General features: G+C 46.0%; 1 protein-coding gene across 1 annotated transcript in view; it reads left to right on the forward strand.

Annotated features, from left to right (window-relative positions):
• FANCL (FA complementation group L) overlaps positions 1 to 25,978 on the forward strand; it is a 433,780-nt gene that overhangs the window by 57,835 nt on the left and 349,967 nt on the right. The window contains exon 3 of the mRNA XM_085612370.1: positions 20,042 to 20,102. Within this exon, the coding sequence (XP_085468496.1) occupies positions 20,042 to 20,102 (61 nt within the window). The remainder of the gene's footprint in view (positions 1 to 20,041; positions 20,103 to 25,978) is intronic.

Here is a 25,978-nt window from a genome sequence, read left to right on the forward strand (position 1 = left end):
ACACCCCTTCAATGGCCACAAAAGATAACTGTACCTTAACAGCCCTAGGGGGTGAGGCATCCTAGATAATGGGCTCTGGAGTCACCGAGGTGATTGTCTGCAATTGTTCCTCTTCTTTGTTGGGTTCCATCCCGGTGGATTCGAGCCCGCTTCTTCCCCCCCCAGAACCCCCCCTCCCCCAGCCAGCACTCCCATTTATTATTCTCAAGGATTTCTCTGCTGTGTTTAACCCCCACCATAGTTTTTGCATGTTCTGCTCTCATTTGTGCCTTTGTCGGCGAGGCCCTGTGGCCAGTGCCATTTTGACTCTTGTTTGTCTTTATCTTCCAGTCAGTCTCTCCTGACGGACCCGACCACAGACTTTGATGCTCTAGCCAGTTCCATGCTTTCTGTACAGACAGCAGAAAGTGAGCCTTTTCCTTGTGAATAGCTCACAGTTTTGCCGGGAATATGAGCGCGTATTTTAAGCCCAGTTGACGCAGCACCGTTTTCACTGGCACAGACACCCCTCTTTGTCTTTGGATCAGGGTGTTGCAATCCGGGTATATGTTGACTTAGTTTGCAGGCCTCGACAAATCTACTCGCCCACTCACTATGGCTAGTCCGATTTGTCAGGTCGAGCTATATTTTGGGCCTACTTGCACCTTCTGGCGAGCTGACAACAAGTTTTCTGTTCACTCACTAAGTGAAGGAGCATTAAAGATGCCTTTCAATCTTGGTTTTATCGTGTTGCATTTATTCTGTGTTCAGAGTTGGCAGTCAAAAGTCAGTTTACATCTGCAATTACTTTTCTTTCTCTGACTGCACAGTTCGAGGATTTTGGAAAGTGAACGGTCTGACAAACATGCTGCACAAAAAGTGTGAAGTGGAAGGCTTTATGATGTCATGTTTTATTCTAACACAGATTTAAAAAGCTAAAACTGTACAAACATTTCAAAACAAATTTCAGTAGTTATGAAAGCCCTTGTTTTGCAATTCTGTGTGATGAATAAAATATTTCATAGAATGAAAACAAATCAAACACTTTACTTGGTGATGTGCAAATGATAAATATGTTTTCTGAAACCCAGTTTCCCCAGATTATTGTTTATACACTATATAGTCTTCTAAGTAAAACTGCATGTTATAGGAAACGGTTTTGGCCATTGCAATTGAAAATGTGCTGTGTGTAAATGACTGCACGACCACCTCGTGCTTTAGTAATATATTTATTAAAAGCGAGTTTTTAAAGATGAACAGAAACATTCCTGCCTGCACCCTGATGGGAATGTTGTTAGTAAACTCAGGGGTCATGTGTACCCTACATGTGGGCTAGATTCTTATGCATAGAGCAAACATTTAGTCTATTAAATCAAACCACATAGGAATTTTTTGTACAGCAGAAATTCTGAACTTCCATATTGGAAGGTGCTCTCTTATGTGATAATGAAAGAAAATGTGATTCTCAATATAAAATATTCACCTACGATGACATAATGAGGCCAGTTTACGGGTCAAGTACATTACAGTTAGGTCGAGTAGGTTATTCAAGTTAGCAGATCTGCAGGTTTAATAAAATGTTCATGATTTTTTGAGGACTGTGCTCCAATGGCCATATTTGTGTGATACCTGTAGGATATTGTCCCTGTCTCTGTATTTCATCAATCGAACTATGATCGGGTGGGAGGGGCACACCCATGGCCGGGGCCTGCATTGGTATCCTCTGCGCCCTTTCTACCGAAAGGAATTGTGATGGTTGGCCCTGTAGCACGGTTTTCTCCAGCCATTGAAGTTCGGATCCTCTACCCTCTACCAGACCCCCACACGCCTCACAATGTGTCGCCTGGACCTCCCCTCTGCATCCTCCAGGCGACCGAACAACACTTTTAGGTTTTACTCCATGTTTGTGCACTTCCTGTGAGGTCCTGTACTGTCGGGTAAGTTGCGTCCAGCTTTAGTTCTATCTCCTTTACTGTGTCGCCAACTTTTTGTGATCATCACGTAGAATCCCCACTTTGTTCACCACTGATGTAATCTGGGCCTCCAGGGTCACTTTAGTGTCCTTTATGGCCGCCAGGATTGGTACAATGTGTGTGGCCAAGGGTTTTCCACCTCTGCTGTCTCGTTCATTCCCTACGTACCCTCCTCTGCCAGCATGGTTGGTTTCTTGCATTTTACAGCCCCCCTTTTCCCAATTCCCTTCCTGGCACAAGTCGCATTATAGCCTTCAGTGGGGATTTCTGTATTTATCAAACTGTGCCTATGTGTTCAGTCTTTTCGTTGCAGCATGGGCTAGCCCTGACGTATCACTGGCTCCCCCTTTTTCCTTCTCACGGCCTCAACATCCATCAAGAGTGAAGGAAAGCAGCTCCCCAGTGGGTGAGGGGGATAAATATGATAGCACTCCACCCCACCCCCTTCTCGGGTGGCACCGCAACGCTGAAGACCAAGGTATTCCGGGGGCATCTGGCTGGACAACATCACGTCCGGTCCAGCACTCCCCGGTGCATGGGCAATGCATGCTCCACCAAGGCCGGCTCCGCTACTCACACGCCAGTGGTGGTCTCCTCCCCTGGTAACACCAGGGCAGGTTATAGGGTGTTAGACCTGGCATCCTTAGGGTGGTCTTCCCCAAATTTGTTTGCTTTCTACCTCCACATTTTGCTGAATCTTTTTGTTGACCCTAGGCTCTAAGCACATTACCACTGCTAATCTGTGCTAAAATGCATGTGCTTCCCCCTTAAACATGTGTGTAATTTGTGTTTACATGATTGGTCGCTACCTGTTGTCATGTTATGTGGTATGCGGGGTATGAATCCGAAAAATCCCTACCAGAAATAGCTTGAAACAGGGATCCCTGTTGGCGCCCCTCTTTTTTTACACTCTATATGACGTATCTGCCTGATGTGTTGAGTAAAGTAGCTGGTGATGCCCCAAAATTAGACTCTTATCCTTTAGGTACACTCCTTTATGCATGTGATATTGTCCTGCTAGACCTGACTCCTAAAGCTCTTCTGAGACTTCTTGACACTGTCATGTGATTCACACGCTCACTTCCTGAAGGTAAATATAAATAAAACCAAGGTCATGGGGTTTCGTCCATAGGGCTGTTGTATTGATACAAAGTATAAGTGGTCTCATAATAATTCTACCATAGAAGTAGTAAAATTGTACTCTTGGAAGAATTTTGTCGGCTAACTTTGCTGACAGCGAACATATTGCTCATATATCAAATAAGGCGTTTGTCCATGGAAATGCACTAAAGGCACTTTATAGAGCAATAGGTCACAGGCACTTCAATCATCTCTTAACAGTATATAAAATGAAGATTCAGCCGACTCTTTTGAACACAATAGTGACAATAAATATTAATGACCCTTTATGCATAAGGTGGAGGGGAAGCTTCTTCGCACTATTTGCACTTAAAATTCCATGGTCTCAATAGAGGTCCTAAGGTTAGAATTAGGATTAGTTAGCACTTTTATAAAAGGTCTAGCTGCTACTTTACTATGGTACCAGTGTATAATACATGTTGAAGAAACATCTTTAAGGAGTCTTACGGCTTCAGAACGTTTTGTTCCTACTATAAAGGCTGGATCATTTGTAGGTTTAAATCTTTTTATGGATTTGAAAAACAAAACATGATGCATCAAGCAATAAAGCCTAAGTTGAAGGCCATGAGCAAACATAATGCTACGCAGAGCATTGGAGAAAACAAGATAAACATCCACGTTCCCCAACTCCCCACCCCACTCCTCCCTCTCCCTCCCCCCTCGCCTCAGCCGCTTCAAAAGAAAAAAGGGGGAAAACCAAACTTGCCGCAAAGTAAGTCACTATGTCTGAGTTTGGGAAAGATCTTGTGTCAGTGCAGGTAGGTGCAGTAGCCACAGGTATCGAGGGCATGTAAGCTCTCAAAACTCAGAGAACAACAGAGAAACTAAGGGATGCCACAGATCTGCAAAGAAGGCCCCCTCCCCCTGGAGCGAAGAAGAAATGCGCTCCATACCGAGCACATACCACAGCCTATGTAGCCATCCCTGTATCGTAGGAGTTTTGTCTGTGCCCCTGAGTGATAGTATATTCTGTAGTGCTGCTACTAAGGCTATTTCCATCTGCCTGCCTTTGTAGGATTTGAGGGGGCATGTGAGTCTGTCAGAGTCCCCCAGGATGACATACTCCGGAAAGCGTAAAAGTTTGGTGTCAAAGTGTTGGTCAATCTCGTCTAGGACATGTGTCTAGTAAGTCCTAAGAATGGGGCGTTCCCCAAAACAGGTGAAGCACTGTGCCGTCATCCTCACATCCTCTCCAGCACCTCGAAGGGTGGCTAGGGTCGCATTTATGCAGTCTTGGGTGGGGAGTGGGGGGGGGGGAGGTACCAGTATATCATGATCTTAGTGGCAGATTCTACACTAGAGATATTGCGTGCTGAGTGTCGGGGTCTGAAATGAATGTCGCCCCACTCCTTGGGGGTCATTGTCCGTCCCAGTTCCGTTTCCCACTGTCTTTGGCACGCAGACTTTACCACTTGTTCCGGGGGGCGTAAGATATGGTACAATTTTGTGATAAGTCGCTTAGTGGACTGTTTGGAGAGTAGCCACCGCTCGTATGGAGTAAGCCGTCTCTCTGCTCTGTGTTGTATCTGGGGTTGCATGACCCAATGTCGTATCTGCTGATAATGGTATCTCTCAGTTTCAGGCATTGTAAAGTCTGATCGAAAGTCTTCAAAAGACAGGGGACGCTCCACGTTAAAGTGCCCTATGGATCTGCGGCCGTTTTTGTCCCAGTGACCGAAGGCGGCCTGATCAAGGCCCGGAGTGAAGTCCGGATTGTTGGCGATAGGGGGAAGAGGCAATGGGAGTGAGGTCAGTCTATTTCGTGTAGCCGTGGCGTCCCATGCCTTCAAGGTGGCCCGCATTATTGGTGAGCCATATAGCCCAGAGGGTCTGTGTGTTGTGCGAATAAAGGGAATCTTCCAGTACTCGCCTCATAAAAAGCCAGCGCTTCTCAGGTTCCAGTTGAGCCCATTCTAACAAGGATCGTATCTGCGTGGGCTTATAATAATGGTCGAGATTAGGAATTCCCAGGCCCCCCAGGGCTGTCTGAAGCTCATCTTCCTATTAATCCGTGGTTTCCTGTCCGCCCAAATAAAGGAGAAGAACTCAGCCTGAAGCTGTTTCAGCATACCTGGTGGCGGTTCCAGGGGTAGAGTCTGATAAGATTTTCGGGAGTATGTTCATCTTGAGGACTGCCACACGACCTAGCCACGAAAGACCAAACGGTCGCCAGCGTCTCAGGTTTTGCCATACCTCTGCCAATAACTGAGTATAGTTCAGGGAGATTGTCTCAGAGGTAGAAACTGATAATGTTATGCCCAGATATGGGATGGTTTTCTGATCCCAACAGATGGGACACTCCCGGGTGTGAGCATCGATGGTTGGCCGCTGTAGGGAGAAACTCAGAGCGTGCGATTTGGTCACATTAACTTTAAAGCCCAAGGCGGCTGAAAACTCCTCTAATTCGGCAAGGAAAGCCGAAACAGACGTCTCGGGGGGGGGGGGGGGTCTCCAGCGTGACTATGACATTGTCAGAGTACAGGCTGATGATATGCCTCTCTCCTCCAAAGAGAACACCCCTAATCTTCTGGTTCTCTCGAACCCTCTCTGCTAGTGGCTCCAAATAGAGTGCGAACAGCAGGGAGGAGAGCGGGCAGCCTTGACGCGTGCCTCTAGCAGTCTGGAAGGGGTCTGACATGAAGCCGTTCATCCGGACCATGGCCGAAGGGTGGCTATACCCAATGAGCACCCACCTGGGAATCGGCTCCCCACCCCAAACTTCTCCAGGGTTGTCTCTAGGAAGGGCTAGTGAACCCTGTCAAACACCTTTTCGGCATCGATGGACAGCATAACTCGCTCCTCTGACTGATGGTGCGCCTTGTCCAAGAGGTGAAGCAGTCTCCTGGTGTTATCGCTACATTTTCTGGTTGTGACAAATCCGGCCTGGTCTGGTTCCATCAATCCCGGCATCAACGGCCCCAGCCTGGCTGCTAGTATCCTGGTGAAGATCTTAAAGTCTATATTTAGCAGGGAGATAGGCATATACGAGGCACAGTATCTGCTGTACTTTCCGGGCTTGGGCAGAACTACCACCGACGCCAAGCGCATCGTGGGTGGAAGGTCAGAGATGTCTCCAATTGCATTAAAAAGGCGGGTCAGTGTCGGAGCTAGGATCGAGCGAAAGGTCTTATTAAAAGATGGCGGTAAACCCATCTGGGCTGGGGGATTTGAGGAGCTTGAGCGTAGCTATAGCCGATATAACCGCCTCGACCCAAATTGGACTATCCAAGGAAGAGGCCTGACCTGATGTTAGTCGGGAATGCGTTATGCCCTGGTAATACGCTGTGGGGTTTTGTTGCGCAGAGTAGAGGTCTGCGTAGAAATCCCTAAATGCGCAGGCTATATCCACCTCCCGCGTGAGTTCAACACCCCCAGCCTCCTGGATCAATGGGACCACCGCTGCCTGATGCTGAGCGTGCAATTTGTGAGCTAAAAAACAGCCACTTCTGTCCCCTCCTGTGTAAAACATATGCTTCAAACAGAGAGCGGCATGTTCAGCTCTATCTAAGTCCAGGCTAGCTAGCTGAGCTTGCGCCGCATTCAACTGCCTCTACACCCTAGGAGCCCCGGACTGCTTGTGAATCCCCTCCAGTTCCAAGAGCTGATTTGAAAGCTCATCCCTGCGCAGCTTGTTGTCAGCAGATGACGTAGCTTTAATGTCATCCCTAGCTACTAGTTTGTGTTTCCCATAAAGATATTATGGAGGTTTCTTGAGTATCATTTACAGCTAAATAGTCCTCTAGAGTCTTGGTGAGGCATGCAATAATTTTAGGGCGATGAAGGAGAGTATCCCTTAGTCTCCAAGAATATAGTGGCCGATGAGAAGGAGGGAATAGTAGAGTTGTGGTCAAGGCCGCATGATCCGATAGTGCTTGTGGCTCTATAACTGAGTCCTGTGTGGAAGAGAGGAGGGACCGGTACCCCAAGAAATATTCCAACCGTGCGTAAGTCCCCCGTGCGTGTGAGTAGAAAGTGTAGTCGGTGGTATGAGGGTGGAGATGTCGCCATACGTCAACCAACCCTAAGTTGTGCAGCCACTGCCGGCTAGAGCCCCTGTCTGTCCCTGCCTCCTGAGCCGACCGGTCTAAGTGACCATCTAACACAATATTCAGGTCATCCTCTAAAAGTATTGGTCGATCCTGAGAGGTTGTTAAGTCTGCTACTGCGTTGTGTAGGAACGTCTCTTGGCCCTCATTAGGAACGTAAATAGTGGCCAGCATAAGCATGTGCATCCCGAAGGTCACTGAGAATGCTACTTTGATTTCGGACTCCTTCGCCCCCACCGTCCCTGGGAAATTGCAAGATATGAGAAAAGCGACCCTGGCCCTCTTAGCGGGTAGAGAAGAAAAAAATGACTGTGGGAAGGCCTTGGATCGCATTCTATGTGTATCGCCGCGCAGCAGGTGGGTCTCTTGCAAAAGACAAATGTGGGCTTTGGAATTCTCTAAGTAGGACAGGATAGCCCTGCGGTTGACAGGGTTGGTAATCCCTTTCACATTCATAGTCAAGATTTTAACACTCATCTAAATAGGTGGCGCGGGCGCAATGCTCTGCGGGTGCAAAGCGGAGGGGTCACGCCTTCTCTGCATGGGCCTTGCGAGATTTCAGCCCGAAGGACCTAGTTAGGCGAAGATCGCGGACATGGGGGGCAATCAAAGGAAGCGAAGCAAGGGAGGGAGGGAACCCGTCAACTTAAAAAAAAAAAAGAAAAAACCCACATAGCAAGAACATAAGTATAACAAAGTATACAAACAGTCAGTGTCTGGAGCGTGTAGCCTCCTGGAAAGGAAGTAAAAGGGTACCTGTGGTTCCCCGCTCCCTCCTGGCAAAGCCCATGGAGGTGCCTAAAGCGTCTCAACGACTGGCATGGGTGCTAACTACAAACCATCCAATTCCAGCCTGGATAGTTCCCTCTTCACTCCGATTATGCGCCTGTCAGTGACGCCAGAACTGCCTGCTGCTCCCTGGCCATAGTGTCTGAGTCCGAGCGCGCCGTCGGACTAGGGGGCTTGATGGTGGTCCAGCCATGGCCACTTCGGCGTCTTCAAGAGCGATTGTGTTGCTGTGGCTGGTCCGTTTGAGCGTTCCTCAATGCCCAAAAGTTTGTAAGCGACGTAGAGAGAGCAAATTTGTCTTAGCTCCCCTTTGAAGTGGAAGATCAGTCTGAAAGGATGCCCCCAAGAGTACTTGATCCCTGCCTCCTGGAGATATAATGTAATTGGACGGAAGGATTTGCACTTGAGTAAGGTGGAGGCCGCCAGATCCTGGAATAGCGTAGGCTTTTGACCTTTGTAGGTAAAGTCCGTGTGACGACTGGCTTCGCGGAGGATCCGCTCCTTTAGCTGGTAGTCATGGACACAGGTCAAGATGTCCGCCGGGGGAGCAGGGGCCGCCCTACATGGGCCCACCCTGTGAGTGCGGTCCAGTCTGATGGAAAATTCTGGAGTTTCGCCCAGGATGATACAAAAAAGATCCACCACCAGTGCCTCGATGTCGCCATCCCCCTTGCCTTGTGCCATGCCACGGATGCAGACGTTGTTCCACCGGGACCTGTTCTCCAGGTCCTCTGTGTGGGCCTGGAGATCCAGGTTCTGTTCCCACAGCTTGAGGACCTCTTACTGGAGATTCTCGAGTTCTTCGTCTCTCACCGTCTCGTGTTCTTCCAATGTGCTGATCCGCTTCCCCAGTGTATCCACATCCCGGCGCATCTCCCTCAGATCCGCCGACAGCTCGCTCTTCATGGTAGATAGATCTTCATGGAGGGAAGAAAAAAGTGACTCCAGGAAGGATTGGCTGACCTGAGCCTCCGGAACCACAGCACCCCCAGACTCCTCCATGTTCTTTCCTCCAGGCTGGCCCTCCCCCTGCTGCGCCGTCTTGAGCAATAGGTACTTTACTGATCTGTCCTTCTTGCCCTTTGAGGCCGCCATTTCACTGCAACGTTAGTGACTCACGAGGCGGGTGTGGGCCCAATTGGAAGGCTCAACAGGCAAGGGGGCGCTGCGTTCAAGGTAATGCGGGGGTAGTAAAGCTGTTGCTATCACTCTCCATCGCAGTGCTGTCCTGCCCTTGACTTGCCGCTTCTCTCACCTCTTAGTAGGGCCCTCTGTCGTAGTTCTATCCTGCCCCCACCTTACGCCGCCCTCGTCTCCCGATGGGCTCCGTTTGCGGATATCTGACTCCTCGGGGCCACCTCAGTGAAGTAGGAGATATGGTTGGGTCAGCAGTGAGATGAGCTCAGTTGTGCCTCTTCTGGCCTAGAATGCTTGTGTCCCCAATTGTTCCAATGCCCCAGAGTGGTCTGATGCCTAGTGCACGTCGCTGAACCTTATTCTGTTGCCCACTCCAGGCTCACCTCATGTATGGCCCCATGGGCAGCGTGCGTGCCTCCTCTCGGCCCCTGCAGTCTGTCAGTCGCTGCCCAAGGGCTCCCAAGTCGCCGATCACACCAGGGGAGGAGGGGGGGGGGGGGCGGCTCTGCAGGAGAAGTGGCTGCTCAATGTCTTCCGCACGGCCGATCTCATCGACCGCTCCAGCCCCAACAGTCATCTATGATGAGGCCCACTCTGGCCTATGAAGCCGGAGCCTCGCTTAGCGTCCTTGGCCCAGGCCCTCCGTCGCCTGGAGTGGCGTGATCCGGCTCCGCTTGCAGCCAGAGGCTCCGTTCAGGCCTCTTCATCGCAGCTGCCCCCCAGCAAGACGCGGAGTCCGGCGGAGGTCCCGATCGGGGTGCTCCCCTTCGCCGAGGCCTTTACTCAGTTTCCGGCCAATCTGCACCACACCTCAGGCAGCCCAGCACTCGCTCGGGACCGCCTCCGGGACAGCGACGCGGCACTCCTTGGCCTCTCGGAGTCGTACACCGCCATTGGGAGGAGGTCCAGGCTGGTTTCAGAGACACCCCCTCCCCTTGTTCCCTCCTCCCCCCCCCCCCCCCCCCCCCCGGTCACCGAAAATGCTAGTAAGGGCCCGGCGGGAGCGGAGAACGGCGGGATCATTTTTAACTAATATTTTAACTGTACTTCAGCACTTTTATGCCTAGATTAGATATCCAAAGTATGAGCTATAGTCACCGTAAAATTCATTTTAAAAATACCGTATAATATTGCTCCATAGAAATTATATAGAAATATGTAGAGCAAAATCTTGTTTCCATTGTACTATTCAATCATGTCCCTTAAGTGTATTTGATTTGGAACCTGGAACATAGGGTGCAAAGATACATAATGCTATGTAGGCTGAAATGTTTACCGTTAAAAACTGACGGATGCATGGCAGAACGTAGTTTGGGAGGAGAGGATATGCATCTTATATTATGATGATGTACACACCATTGAACATTTAATATTTGTTTGTCCCGTTTTAAAGATGTATCCACAGATTTTTAAAACCACTTAACAAAAATTTGGTATTTTAACAGCTAAAGCTGCAATGGAGAGGATAAATTGCCCAATTAATGTGTTGTAAAAGTTTAAAATATTTTAGTTTTTTACAAATTGTATTAATCAATGTAATGTTGTATATTGTAGATCTCATTGTAAGATCTAAATCTCTTGAACCTTGTCCAGTGGTAGTCTCATCCCTTGGGAACACCAGGGCAGGTTACAGGGTGTTAGACCTGGCATCCTTAGGGTGGTCTTGCTTCCTACCTCCATGTTTAGCTGAATCGTTTTGTTGACCCTAGGACTCTGAGCACTTTACACTGTTAATCAGTGCTAAAGTGCATGCAATTCCTCCCTAAACATGAGTCCGATTGGTGTATATATGATTGTCATATTTAATTTACTTGTAAGGCCTTTGTAAAGTGGTAAGCCATATGTCCAGGGCCTGTAAATTAAATGATACTAGTGGGCTGCAGCACTGATTGTGCCACTCACAGAAGTAGCATTTCAAACTTGTCTCAGGCCTGCCACTGCACGGCCTATGTGTGTAGTTTACTGCCACTTCGACTTGGCATGTAAACCTCCTTGGCAAGCCTTAAACCTCCCTTATATTACTTATATGTCATCCCTAAGGTAGGCCCTAAGTAACCCTAAGGGCAGGGTACTATGTAAGTAGAAGGTAGGACATGGACCTTATTATGTTTTGCATGTCCTGGTAGTGACAAACAGCCTATTTAGTTTTTCACTACTGTGCTGCCTACCCCTCCCATAGGCTACCATTTGGAATTCCTTCATACACTTATAAGCTATAATTCCTGATCACAGAGGAGTAGCTTTTTCATGTTTCATGTGTTTGGAATGGTAATGATAGTTCCTCCTCACTGGTGAAGAAAACATTACTGTTTTAGAAATGCCATTTTTAGAAAGTGGACATTTCTCTGCCCTTTCTACTCTGTGTGCCTGACAGCCTGCCTCCAATACACGTCTGGGATGTGTGACAGCTACACTTTGTTAATTCCCTCTACACATACACAACCACAGGAAGGATAGGTGTGTCTGAGTACCCATCTACATACATCTGCATTCTGATGACATTGCCTCTGCAGGATGAAAGGGACAGGTTAACACTTCACTTGAAGAGGTAGTGTCCTGTCCCCAGACAAAGGGCTGATTGACCCTCCAGAGGTCACCTGGCAGACAGGGCTAGGAAGGCAGGGGGACCTATGCACTGGGAGAGCTGTTTTGCATTCACCCCCCACATCAAAGACACTTTGGGGTAGAAGTTCTGGGTCTCTGACCCCTAAAATCAGACACTACTGGTCTTGTAACTGGAACTCTGCCAGAAGGGTTGCTGTGCTGCTTAATGGACTCAACTGGACTGCTGATCTGGAAGGCCTGCTTTTCTTTTTGTTGCCTTGCTGCTTGCTGCTCTTTGAATTTGCTGAAGGAAAGAGCTGGACTCTGCCTTCCCTCCAAGTGATCTCCAAGGGGTTGTTGGCTTACCTCCTGTTTAAGAACTTTCAGGGTCATAAAAGACTTTGTTTTCCCCCTCTACGCTGCTGCTGAACTCTTCCACTCGTGAGACCTGCAGCCCAGTTCCACACAGGTCAGCGCTTTTCTCTCCGACCTGCAGAGGGACCCCACAAATGTCAGCGCTTGCTTCTGACCTGCATTAAGGATTACAAGGATCAGTGCCCCGTGCCGATCGAAATCGCCATATCTACCTTGAACGCCGCGGGAAGACTTGCCAGCACTGCTGTATTGTGACGCGCTCCGTGGTTGCTAGGAGTTTCCCAGTGACGCTCACCAGTGCCGTGTCCGCCGCCCCTATCAGTAGGAGCAGCGCTGTGTTCTCCATCGCCGGTGGCCCCTCCCTTCACACCAAACACATGGGCCCTGCGTACGAGGCTTGCCGACTCTGCATCAGCCACCTCCATGCCTCGGATTCAGCACTTGGCACCTGTGGTGTCTCCTGCCTGCAAAAGTATTGTGCTCAGCAGGGTCTGTGAGGTGTTACAGCTGGCCTACTTTCCTTGAGCGGCTCAAGAACGTGCGATTAACTCCGGTCCCGAGTGACCAGACTTCACTACAATGCCTCTAAACCACTGTCTTAATCCTCAGACTGTGTGCAAATACTTTTCCCATTCCTGGATCGGATTTGTCGTTTTACCATGGTCTAACACGACCATCAGTAACATGTGAAGCATGAGTGCTTAGTAAAGCACGGTATTTTCATTGTGATTTCGAAAATTCAATATCGCAACTTGTATACTGCATATTTGTCATTATGGTCTTGTTGTGTTTGTAATATTATAACCTATTTTTCTAGACCTGTGTGGAGTCTTTTTGTAGTGTACTCATTGTGTTACTGTGTGTATTGCACAAATACTTTACATATTGCCTCTTTAAATTAGCAGGACTGCTCTGTGCCAAGTTACTAGAGGGTGAGCACTTGTGATCTATAAGTGTGTATCTGATTTACTCTGACTAGGATTGTGGATGCTGCTTGGTCTGGGTACACACCTCATCCAACCATGAATCCCATTTCTAACACAGGGTCTGGCACATTACTGCTGGGCCTGTCTACACAGGATCCTCACTTCATGCAGGGCCTACGGGGTTCTCTCTCCTGCCTCCTTTTCTTCCAGGCCGAAGCTGTCCAGGTGTCCGCTGCTCTGGTTCGGCTGCACCCCAAGTGACACACTGTGCCCGCAGAGCTCACCGGGCTGCTGCTGTATCCCCCATAGATCCTCTTGGCAGAGGGTGCTTTGGGGGGGGGGTCTCCCCATGGGGTCTCTGGGGAACCTCCAGGAGCCGCCGCCCTCCAGAATGTCACCGCAGCTTGCTGGCTGCCATCTTGGTCGTGCCGCACGGTCTTGGTGACAACCAATTTCACCTTCCCAGGTGCCTCCCTACTGTTGTAGAGGCCTCGTTTCAACTTCCCCGCAGCTCAGGGGTCCATGCTCCTCACCCCCTTACTGGCTGACTCGCAGTGGCTCAGGGTATTTGGCTCCGGGGCCGCGTCATCGGCGGGAGCCCAGCCAAGCATGCCTGCTTCCATTGCCAGTCAGGCCATGCCCGAGGCTTTTTTTTTTTTGACGTTTGGTAATTTCATTGCATACCATCTTGTGCTTTCACAGTCGAAGATGCTGTCCCTCTTTCCATGTTTCATTGCTTGGTGTACTGATGTGTACCTTTTCATGAAAGGAGGCCCTTTTAATTACTAGCTCTTCTTCTGTATGTTTGGGATTTATTTGTTTACGCTGTTACACATGTTGGTTTATTACATTCCTCTCCCATCCACCCAAACGTTGGTTAGATTAAAATCAAGATTATCTTTTTTCTTCTGCTAATCTTTTCCCATTCCTTTGTAAATTATGATTACACTGTGGTCACTTTCTGTTGGAACGAGACATGAATTGTTAGCTTTTTGTATAAATTTCCAGTAGGCCTAAGGGCACTTCGATGGCTTCCATTATTACAATTTTGCACCATTTTCACTCCTTGTCGCATCCAGTTAGCACATCAAATATCGTTTGCTTTGATACCCAGCTACCACACCGATTTTTTTCATTTTTTAAGTTTATTCAACCGCTGGAATTATAGCCCGCCGTCATTGTAGGCAACATTTTATTTCCAGGGCTATAGCTCTTCAGACAAAGCCAGGATTCTGCCATGATGCAGGGTGGTAGGAGTGTTGGGGGGTCAGGGGTGATTGGTAAGGGAGTAGTTCAGCCCCGAAAGGACAATGTAGCATTTAGATTGGTTTCATTTCAATGTTTCCAAGCAAGAACAAGGGCCTTCCCACCCCTTTGTAAAGAAATGCGTTTTCTTCTAATTCTACCATCTTTGCTCTAGACTTAGTTGAAAGGTTTGCCTACAGTCTTAGACAAATGGAAAACAAATAACTTGTGGTGTGTCTCTGACCGCCATGTAAAACAAACCCTATATAATTTTTACCTTTCTTCCTTTCCCTCCTTTATTGCCTCGCCTCCTCTTTTAAGTGCCACCTGTATGCTTCATGAGAAAAATGTGATCCTCTAGAGGACGCAATATCCTCATTTGTATTTTTCCAATAACTGCACCACTACATGTTTTTGTGCCCGTGATCTAGCCGGGAGTACCAGTAGTGGGAGGGAAATATGGTTTCCTCGGTTTGTGGTTTCAAATAGTTTTATGAATTAAGACTGGAACTTGACTATCCAGTTTTGTATTGCACTGTAATGTTGCCTTTTGTGCACTTTGAAGCATCATACACATAATGTCCACATCCATGCACAACTCAAAACACTCGCTTTCTTTTTGCAAATACAGTCAGAAGTACACATCTCCTCTAGTCACTCTGTGGAGGGTGTGTCCTCTCTCTCTCTCTCTCTCTCTCTCTCTCTCTCTCACACATAATGTGCTCATGCAGTTGTAAACAATTGCTTCAAAGTGTCTTGAGGGTAGCGAAGAAGCAAAAGAGAAATGTGTTTTAGGATGAAAGTAAAAGGAATCGAGATTGGGGGTTCATAATCTGTGAGAAAGCATTGTAAAGATTTTAACCACCCCATTACCATAGATACAATGTTAAGACTCTCAGGAGTAGAGTGTAAGAAGACTAGAGTTCATTGGCCTATGTGTCTTGTGATCCTGGCTTGATGGCCTGTGCCATGGAAGACTCTGTGGGTGAAGCATAGGGATTTACATTTGGTACATGCCTCTATGGGAAGTCAATATAACCCTTTCAGTGCTGTGCTGGTGTTATAATTTACTTGCAGAATGAAAAAGATGGTTGCTTTTTGGTTTGAATGGTTAGGATGGTAAAATAAAGATGAAGAGAAGTGACATATTGTTTTCTTGAGAGTTTCAGATGTGAAGGCAGAAATGGCTTCTTAGTGGGTCAGGGGAAGATGGGGATTCTATGAATTAACTGCTACAGAAGTTGGTTCTTGCATGATTTAAGCAGCTACTTTATATGAGTATTGAAAGGATGGTTGTCTTCAAACTTGCCTCCCAAATTTCCCGAAGACAAGACTGGAGGACAAAAGCCAAAACAGTCAACCTTAGGAAAGACAAATTGGCTTCCTAAAAGATTAAAAAGTGGAAAAGGGCAGGTAATTTAAATTAGGCTAGCTGAAAGCATCACCCAACCCACATTTTGTTTTGTATTTGTAGTCTGTTAGAGACCACTTGAAGTATTTCCTTTTTGGAACTTATGCAGCCAGACCAGGGTCACGGGCCAATATGGTCAACTGACAAATCAACATTTTCATCTCCAACCCTGCTCTTTCACATTGTCTTCTGTCATTATGCTGATCTAAGAAGACGTTCCATATTAACCACAGCCCACCATCGAATTAAACTCCATATTAATCCCCAATTACAAAGAGAACCTCTTGCTCTCCATTTCCCTCTGATAATAGAAAGGTAGGTCCATTTACATTGACAACCAATACTATCAACTAATTTAACTCTCATTCCTTTTCCACTTAACATCCATTAACAAGACCTGACTCAATCCAAAATACTTTGCTTTACTGACTACAACCCATTTCAAACCCATTAACTTATCCATATTTTTGAGTAGTTTTCAGAGGTTTTGGATGTGTTGGCCTCCTCTATAGTAGTAGGGCACTCCCATCCATTCTGGCATACCACAGGATCACCCCCTCTAAGAAAGAAGAATGAATGACTCCCATCATGGCCCACTTTAGTCTAAATGTATTAAAACTATACCACCATCAAAGTGCCACTGGCTATTTTATATGATCATTTGAACTATTCTGGAAACACTGTTACTTGACGCACCTTTCTTTGCCTATTGTGTAAAGAACATCTGTCCACAGAGACGCGAGACTGAAGTTATTTCTGTCTTTCTAAAACACATATCAATTATTCTCCCTTTGACTGCCACTTTTGATCTTTCCTTGTCTTAAAAGACATGTCCGTATGTATCCGACCCTGTTTTACACCCACCACTGAGAACCCAAGTTACTCATCAGAGGCAGTCAGATTATTTTTTGCAGTTTTTGACTAAATTTGTATTGTTTGCCACTGCTTCTTCCAACTCTGCAATGAATATTCCATTCTCACTGCCTTCTTTGCACCTACCTTTGGTCCTTGTACTGAGACCGGGTAACTCCTAGCAGCCACTCCATGTAGATGCAAATGCATAAACTTCTAAATAAATTGGAAAAAAACATGACCAGACTTTCGTGCCTTAACATTGCCCGCTGCCCACAGTGTTATAGCCACCCCTAACTCGGCCTCTTCATCACCCGCTGTTCCGCCCACCCCCAAATAAAAACTACCTCCTTGCACCAAGTTGACTGTGTGCCAAAAATAGAGCTCTTTTCAAGCTACTCTTCAAAAATGTTCATGGCACTTGTCCCTGTACCCATTTCAAACCCTTGCAGCTACATCCCCGCATGCATCCAATTATAAACTCCTTGAAGCCTGCATATGCAAAATCCAAGTTCTGTTTCTCAGCTGCTGATACCATTCCAGCAAATATCATTATGAGTTTCAATTGTAGATATTACCTCACTCCACTAGTTCAAGAGGGCCCTACACCTCCCCCTCAGAAATAAACTGCAAAGCGGCTGACGGCTGCTTCCAGTCTCCCAACTCTCCCTCTCATCTATTTCCTATAAATTTGCCTAATTTGTGGTATGCAGCATGTAGAATTAATACGTGTACTGTCTTGTCTTTTTCTTCACCCACAATCTGCTGTACCGTCAACGTTGGCGCTAAATGTGTCTGCTGAAAACTTTCTGTACCATGACCAGGGCCACTGTAACTATGCACTGGGGAAGAACAAGTTAACCGCTTGATATACTTAACTATACAGTAAGAAAAGGCACATTTTGCAGCGTAACACAGCTGATTTTGTGGCAGTATTACTTCAATATTTTGTCAATTTTACAATGTTAGCAGTGTCTGGGCAGGGTTTCTCCCCATTTGTGTCAATTCAACACCTACATGCAGCATTCGGCAAAAGAAAGGTGATCTCAAAGCGTCTGCCACTGAACGACAACATACGTGGCAGCGATTTTGGTAACTTTTAATCTGCTTGAGCTAGAAACATAAATGTTTTTATTACGTCTTAGAATTATTCAGAAACTAATGGATGGTGTAGCAAATGCAGCAAATCCATAATTATGCAGAAAACACAACAGCTGCAGAATTGCATAATTGCTATGGTCCTGTCAGGGACTTGTTGTGTACAACACTTAGTGAAGAAATGGCGATTTTGCTTTTAATAAAGGCAACTGGAAGATCCACTACATTTGATTTGAACATAGATGTGTACCTGTATGTCCTCAAGTGAGTGCAGCTCACAATTATGCTATGTCTGGGGCAGGGTTAGGAGATCAGAAGGATGGAGATTGCTCCACCAATGTTGGTGCCAGGAGGTTACAGAGACATTGTAATAAACTGGTAGTAATCTGGAGACACCAAGAAAGAACGGAATAACAGTCCTGAAATGGCACAACTAAAACCTAGATTTATCATGTCTCAAGCACTGTTCAGATTGGACCCATCCGCGGTGTAAAATATCCAACAAGTAAGATCAATTTACTAATTTGATACATGGCAACAAGGTGCCCATCTCTAATTCATTACAATTTCAAATTGTTTTTAGGTTGCTGAGCAAAACGTTTTAAAGATAGATCTTTGAATTAGATCACAAATGTAAAATACTTATCCTAATTGGCCCTTCCAAAGTGCCTTTCTCAGTGGAATGCAATAGCCTTCAGAAAGAATCTGAAGGGGTGCTCATTCATTTTTCTAGTACCTTAAATCATTCCTCCAAATTCTAGGAATCTTGCATCAAGTCTTAGTGCTGTGACAGAGCTCTTATCAGCCAGCACAAAGGAGTCCTTCAAAAGAAGTGCCCTAATTCCAGGAAGACTTGCCCAAGACCCATTTGACTGGAGAATTTTTGTGGAGGACATCTCCATGTATCAAGGACACAAAGGAGCCACAAGACCTCCGCAGTCCATTTAGCCAGAAGAACCCTGCCCCAACTCTATAGTCGGTGGTGTTTATTGCTTGTAAGTTGTTGTTGGTAATTAACGTCAGATCCTGTTCAGGACTTTTTGCACTTATTTCTGGACCACAAGATTTTACTCCAAGCAGAGAACCTTTCAGGGTAACTAGAATTCCCGATACCTATATGGTTACAGCTACTGGACGCTGTATTTGGTGGTGTTGGAAGCCATTGATAACAAACTCTGTCCATGCCACAGGACCCTTTTATGTTGAAGCTGAACTCAGTTGCTGATGTTCTGCAGATGTAAAGGTAGAGGCTGATGAGAACTTAAAGGTACATCTTTGGAGCTCACAAGCATGGTTCCAAATTCTTCTAGAAATTTCTTGGGATTTTCCAATCCTCTTTCCCCACTTTTGTGCACTGCTGAATGCTCATCATAGGTGAAAGGCCAGAGGAAGTGTTACCTCCTGGTGATTCAGGGGCTCTTGGGGCTTCTTGCTGAAGGGTCTCAGGACTTTTGGAACAGTTTGCAAAGTTTCTTCAGTAGTCTTGGTCTCGGGTTATCGACAAGATCCACTTTTCAGTGTGGAGAGCCTGAAGATCCAGATGCAGATTGCACATTGACTGGGTCTCAATGCTGTTGAGACGGATGTAATGTCTTGATTTCTTTTTTTTTTGGATCAAAGTTTCTGATGGAAGGCAAGGCATTTAGATAGGTGAATGCTTTAAAATTGGTCGAATCAGCTGCTCATTTTATGGTTTTGGTGGTGCCGGCAATGGAATACCCCTATGTTTGCCATCTTTTGCAGCGCATCAGGCTTCCTGTTCATCATTGAACTAGATGTTTTGAGTTGTGGGTTGGAAATCGGATGTGGTAAATCTGGGACTTCGACCTACAAATTAGGAATTATCTGGTTATTCCCGGTCTATGAAGTTGGCAGTGTTATGTCTGATATCCTCAAACAGGGTGTCAGATGTGTGAGCTCTGGATTTAGATGGAACAGTCTTTTCTGAATTTGGTAATGCTTACTATACGAAAGTCCAGTAATCGCTGGTTTGTGTATCTTAGTTTTCCCAATCACCCAAATGCGTGGTTCAGCCTTTGAGGGCACATGAGACGCCCATGAGCGCAGTAGGACCGCTGTCTGTCACCCAGCCGTTGATCCCAGGAGGACTTTAGGCTCTGGTGTCCACACCAACTTGGCAAGATGTAATTGGAAGCTCTGTTGTTCGCAGATCTGGAGATGAAAAATGCATAATAAAGTGAGGGTTCTTTGGTCAAGCATGACCTATGTGGAGTTTAACTTTGGGAAAGGGAAAAAGAGAGAAATGGTGTGTTCTGATAGATTTACTAGTTTGAGGTGGATGGACTGGGCTGACACTACAAGGAACATGATTATAGTTTATTTTTTATTGGACTTCTGGGAAATGCAATTCATGTTTGTAAAGTTGTTCTTTTGAATGATCTCACGAGTAAAAGAAAAATGCATAGCCCAAGTTTCCTTTCAAAGTTTGTGACAAGCTGTATTCTTCTTTAAAGATGGTTTGCTTTTCGATAATTGAAATGTAATGTTTTTTTTTTTTTTTTGTAGATTACAGTGTAGTTGGCAGTTGAAGAAAGTATTACATGGATATCATAATATAGTAAGACAGGTAAGAACTTCAATGACGTCTTTAAATGTTCCTAGTAAGGTTTTGTATTTTCTTGAAAATGTTTTGATGCAAAAAACACGAAATGCAAAGGATAAGGGAATGTGATTTCTGCAGTTTACAATCCACTTCCAATTCATAAATTGTAAAATAATTAAACGCTGTTGTTGGACTTTGAAAGCCTTGTAGGCATTTTATATTTTTAAATAGTAGAAAAACAATTTATTCAGAAACTAATATATATGGCTCATTTGCTTCATTTGTTCTAATGGCAGATATGCATGTGCTCTTCCATAATATTCTGCACCGAGGGAATAATCTTCCGTTCTTATTATGGCTCAGTGGTGGACCTCGGAACACCAGCTTTTCACAGGATCTCATCTGTCTTGACTTAAAAACATCTGTAGGAAATCTGCCTTTTCTGCGTTGTCACCCCATATTCTTTGCCTTTTGCTGGACTCTGTATTTTCTGCTGGCTTTAGAACTCTGCAGTTTACATCTGCTAACCGGAATGTAATGTGCCTGTACTCCTCCTTTAAACATGGTTTAGTTGGCATATTCCTAATTAACACATTTAACTTGTCTATAAGTCCCTCATATATGGTATAAAGTGTACCTAGGGCCAGCAAGTTAAATGTCACAAGTGGACTGCAGCACCCATTGTGCACCCAATACGGATAGAACCCCACAACACTATTAACACTCATTTACAGCTGCAAAGCTGAAAAAGAACTATCTTCATACTAGATTCAGAAACCTCATACAGCTAGGTAGGATAAGAGCTCTTGCAGTTTCCCAATAATTCTTGCAGTTTGAATAAGGCAAAGACCAAATATTGGTTTCCATCAAGACTTGGTATCCAATAGGATAGTTCCACAATGAATTATCATATCAACAAAACAAGCATTTACAATGCAATGGTCTTGGCATTGTTAAAGTTAGAGGCATTGCTCATGACATTATTTTTGTTTATGTTTTTGTTTTTAAAACATTTAAAGAAACGGCATTGTTATTTACAATGTCAATAGCTTAATCCCTCTCAAATGCGAGACCTATTGCATTTGCACCTACACACAGAGCCACACACACAAAGCCACCCACACACACCGAGCCACCCACAGAGCCACTCACATAGAGCAACCCAGTAAAGTATTACCCTCATAGGTCCGACTTGACAGCAAAGCTTCTGCAAGACCTATGTTACCTAATGTTTCAGATATATAGACTGGGCTTTGCCTTCTCTTTCAGTAGGGCCCTCTCACCTCAAGCTGTCTGGCGCATCGCTCCGCCTTCCAAGAAACGCTGCCCCCTGAAATACACGAGGGACTATCTTAAGATGAATTGTCAAGCTGACTGTCACGTTTATTTCTTAACCCCCCCCCCCCCCCCCCCCAATAAGCACTACAAACCGAAAGCACTTTTCACCATGGTGAAGCTTTACGTAATAAACAGCATTTGAGCACGCAACGCGTTTAAACACCATTCAAGAATGTTTTTACACCAGTAGGCACCTTAAATTAAGGCCTATTGGCTTTGTCAAACCTCGTTTTTTCCGGAAGTATGCATATAACTGACGGAGGCTAATGTCGTGCAAGAGCATCAGGGAGTGTGTTAAATGTATTCACACGCAGAACTGGCTACATACATGGCTGCGGGAGCCTCCAGTCAAAATGAAAGTGAATTGGCTCTGCTCGATGCCTACCAGGGGGTTGTAACTGGTGGGGGCGGGTCTAGAGCAATGCATAGCTTCTGGATTGCCTTAGGGCAATCACAGGATTGTTTGGCGTGATTTTACTTCTGGGCCCATTTGCGTGTAATCAATCGCTGGGCGATGAAATGCGCCTCACCCAAAAATACGCTTCAAAACAAAAAAATTAAAATCATGAATTCACTAAGAACCCATATGCAGTTCTCGCAATATAATGAACATAAAGGCTAAAAGAAGTCGAGTCAGGCTCTCGCGGTCAGACAGGCTCAGAACCTTCCAGAACTCATCCAATGTATCCCATGTATGCTTTCAGGTTTCTTGGTTCGAGGTGGTAAGAAAATTAAAGAAAACCAGTAGCGAGTGTTGTTTTTTTAAAGATATGTGTGATTAATTATCCGTCAAAATGGTTAGTTTCGAATAAGTTGCATAAACAGGTTTATACTGGAAAAGAGAGGTTGTACACTGCGTCTTGCCCAGGGTACAAACGCGCCCGCGTACCAGAAAAAATGAAAACGCAGACTTGCGAGGTGCTGATAAACGGGAACAGCGTTTGTTTATTCGTAGTCAGGAGTAATTAACATTTACAAGATACATATTCGCACAGAATGGAATTGTTGGGCCTTCGGAGCAGAAGCGCTGACGTGTCAAACCGAAAACGCACATGGCTCCTTACTGTTCGACCTAAAGCGGGGTTTATAATCCCGGTTTTGTCGGCAACCTTTTTTTGCGAATTAGCACGATTCCATTATTTCTTGAATCGTCGAATCCCGGGAACCCATACGTGCTTTTCATTTTTTCGTAATTAAAATACTGCCTATTGGCAGGTAAGAGTAACGTATAAAGCGGTGCCAACCGAAAAGGGTGCGGGAAAGGGGCCAGTGTCCAACCTGGGGCAATTGGTGCCAGGTTTCTGGTTGCCATGAATAAGCGCCTATAATCCCAAATATTCCAAATGTCCCTTTAATTTATATAAATAAAAAAAAGCCATGTTTAATGCAGGTGCATACGCAAACCCGACATCAAGGTCGTGGTATTGGTTTGCGAATTTTGCGGGAAAACGCCCACAGACTCACAAAATGTGTCTTTTAAAAAAATATTTAATGCCATTTATGCCTCCCCCCCCCCCCACCCCCCCCAAAGAACACATGACGCTTTCTGCCAATCACACATTGATAACCTAGCGCACCCTCGCGACTCGGAGTATGGGGAGCTCCAGGACCCCCACAACATGGCTGCAGAGTCAAAAGGCTGGTGCTTCCTGCTTTCTCTATTGCCAAGAGGGAGCGCGAGGCCTCGGACACATACGTGGCCAGTCTACGGGACGTCGTGGAGAGGCTCCGCCGAGCACCGAACAGTGAATCTCGGCCTCGTGTCTTCCACACACCCCTGCCACAGACACTCTTTCCATGGAGGTTTGTGAAAGTTGGTACACGCTGCGCTTGTTTTAAGACCGCCGTGAAAATAAAGATTACGGCCGAAAAGGGCATACCATAACACCGCTCTGGGATGTGAAGAATTATAAACAAGAATATACAGAGACACCACCGCCTTTCTCCGAGGCGAAGCAGAAATGCCTCGGAGAAAGGCAGCGGCGTTTCTGGATTCGGGGGCGTGTTTTTCTTTTCTCTCCTCTTGCCATTGGCTGGAGGAGATAATTCGAAAAGTAGCAAAAAAACACGCCCCGAATCTGAAAAGGACGGGGCCTGTTCGGAGAGACAAACCTCTTCTCCAATGGCTGGCCAGCATTCAAGAGGCCAGCCAATGGAGAAGAGGTAAAAAAAAAAGGGGCGGGTTAAAGCCCCACTCCAAAACATTAAATCTCGGAGCGAGACTGCACAAGCGCAGCCTTTGAGCCGAGACCTAAACAGCTAAAGCCATCACAGAGATTTTCAGAACTTGCAGTAACCAAAGTGTTGCATGAAAGTTCTTCTAGGATGTTGACCTTCCTGATGAGCGCACATGTTCTCCGTACCATTTTAAAACTCATGGTACGTGCCCGCCCAGTAAAACTTGAAATACTTTTAAATAACACTCTCTTGGTTGTTCATTTCTGCAAGCGCTATTCGATATGTGTTTAATGTCCACCACAAATCAAGCAGTCTCTTAAACTTGGGCACAAACAGCAAAGGGAACAAAACAAAACCTTGTGCTTCACAAAGACAATACATTGTGTTGGCCCAAATGAATGGTGGAATGAAAGACACTTCTGCCCAGACACATCTACAGGGTCGGAGGCCTATCAGCCCACAAACATCCCAGACGCTGAGGTAGGACATGCACAATGCAAGCCATGCATCGCACTCTGCCCATAGTGTGCATGCACATATAAATGCGAATGTGTGAATGAACTGGGCAGACTCTAATCCCAATTGACTTTAGCCTTTTGAAAAATAATCATTTTACACCACTGTCCTCAGGACTAATATATTAGCTGGTTATACCAAAAATATGCATGAAATCACAATGTGAGACTGACTTAACACAGTCCACATGCCTTTATTGTATCACCTTCTCTCATGAATTAGACAGAAATACTTCTCTCCACTCCTAATTGCCCTGGCCCCAAACCTCTACTCTTAAAAACCAGCAGAAGATAGCTGATGCCTCCTTGCCCTTTTGGTGACAAGGCAGCACCATGGGTCATTCCACTTAGTACTGGAACCCACATTTCCCTGTTAAAGTGCTACTAGTAGATCAGATGCAGCACTTCATTCGCCTCACTCCAGTAGTCCCAGCCCACCTTGGCGTCTTACCACTTTATCAGCTGAAGATGACATGCCAGTACTGAGAAGAAGAGGCTGGCAGATTAACAGCGTTAATTGGATGCATTTCTGTTGCTCATATCTTTGGTGTACAGATAACACACCCAATCAGGAACAGTAATGACGAGGTGCTCAGCTTTCAAAGATCGACTCCAGTGAAAACATTGTAGGAAAATAGCTCCTAGAGCACTCCAGACATCACACCCGTACTTCATCATCATGTCCCTGAAAACTGAGAGGGTAAGTACAGGTAGAGACACAGTGATTAAATGGAACAGGAAACTCTGTCCTCTTGAAACTAAGTTCTCTTGAGGAGCTGGCCAGGATCATGAGCGGCCTTCATCCTCTGCCCAGTTGATTTTACCAAGGACCTACCAGAAAAACAGAGTGCTGTTCTCCCAAGCCTGGAAAAACTGGGTGTGGAAAAACGAGTCCACTGGGAATCTAGCATAGCGGAATTCCATGAGGTCATTCTGCTTCGCCTGACTCGTAATCAGCCTCCTAGTCTGAGATTGGTGTAACGTTGGGATGTACCCAAATGTCTTCCACATGAATGGTGGGGTTTGATTTATTATTCAGTTTGTGTCCAGACTAGGCCTGGGCAAAAATTTCGTTCCGTTCGCGGAAATTGCGATAATTTGACATTTTTGCGTTCCGCGGAGAGCGCGAAAATGTCAAAAATTCCGGTTTCCGCAGCTTGGCGATAATTTGTTTCTTGCTCGCGCTGTAAAATGATACATTCTCGCGCGCGCGCGATCGCCTTACCTGAATCCCTGCGTTCGCCGACAAGTTTTCTTGATCCGGTCGCGTTCTCCATGAGATGTTGTATTGTTTTTAGCCATTTGCGCTGTCTCGCGACAGTTCGCGCCCGCAGTGACGTCATGCGTCGCGCGATCACGTCTTTCTTCTCGCGATCATGCACCGCGAGAACAACTCAAAACAAGATGGCCGCGCCCGCAAGCAACCACATGGGTAAGTTGGCGACCCGCAACCATGCAGAAAATCTCGCGAACATGCCGGAAAAAAACTTCCGCATCTTCGCGATATTTCTGCTTGTTTGCGATAATTTTAAACATTCTCGCGATAATTTGCGAAGGTTAATTCCGCAAATTCCGCCCACCCCTAGTCCAGACCCAGAGGCCCGAGACTGTGCCTTTTGATGATTGCTTTCCATGACGGTTCTTGATGTTTTTGAAATTTGCAGTAAAGTGATCCTTCCTCGAACTCCTTTTTTGGTCCCATTTAGTTGATGAGACAGCGGGGCTCCATGAGTTGGTGGTCTGATCGCTGGCAATTGTAGTTTTAGAAGATCCTTTCACAGTCCACTTGCAAGCTCAGCTCAGGGACTTGTGCCCTGGGAATAGATACTTTTTCTGGTGAATGACACGGGGTTTGGATCCCTTTACAGT

This window comes from Triturus cristatus, chromosome 6 (assembly GCF_964204655.1).
Source record: "Triturus cristatus chromosome 6, aTriCri1.1, whole genome shotgun sequence".
NCBI lineage: Eukaryota > Metazoa > Chordata > Amphibia > Caudata > Salamandridae > Triturus > Triturus cristatus.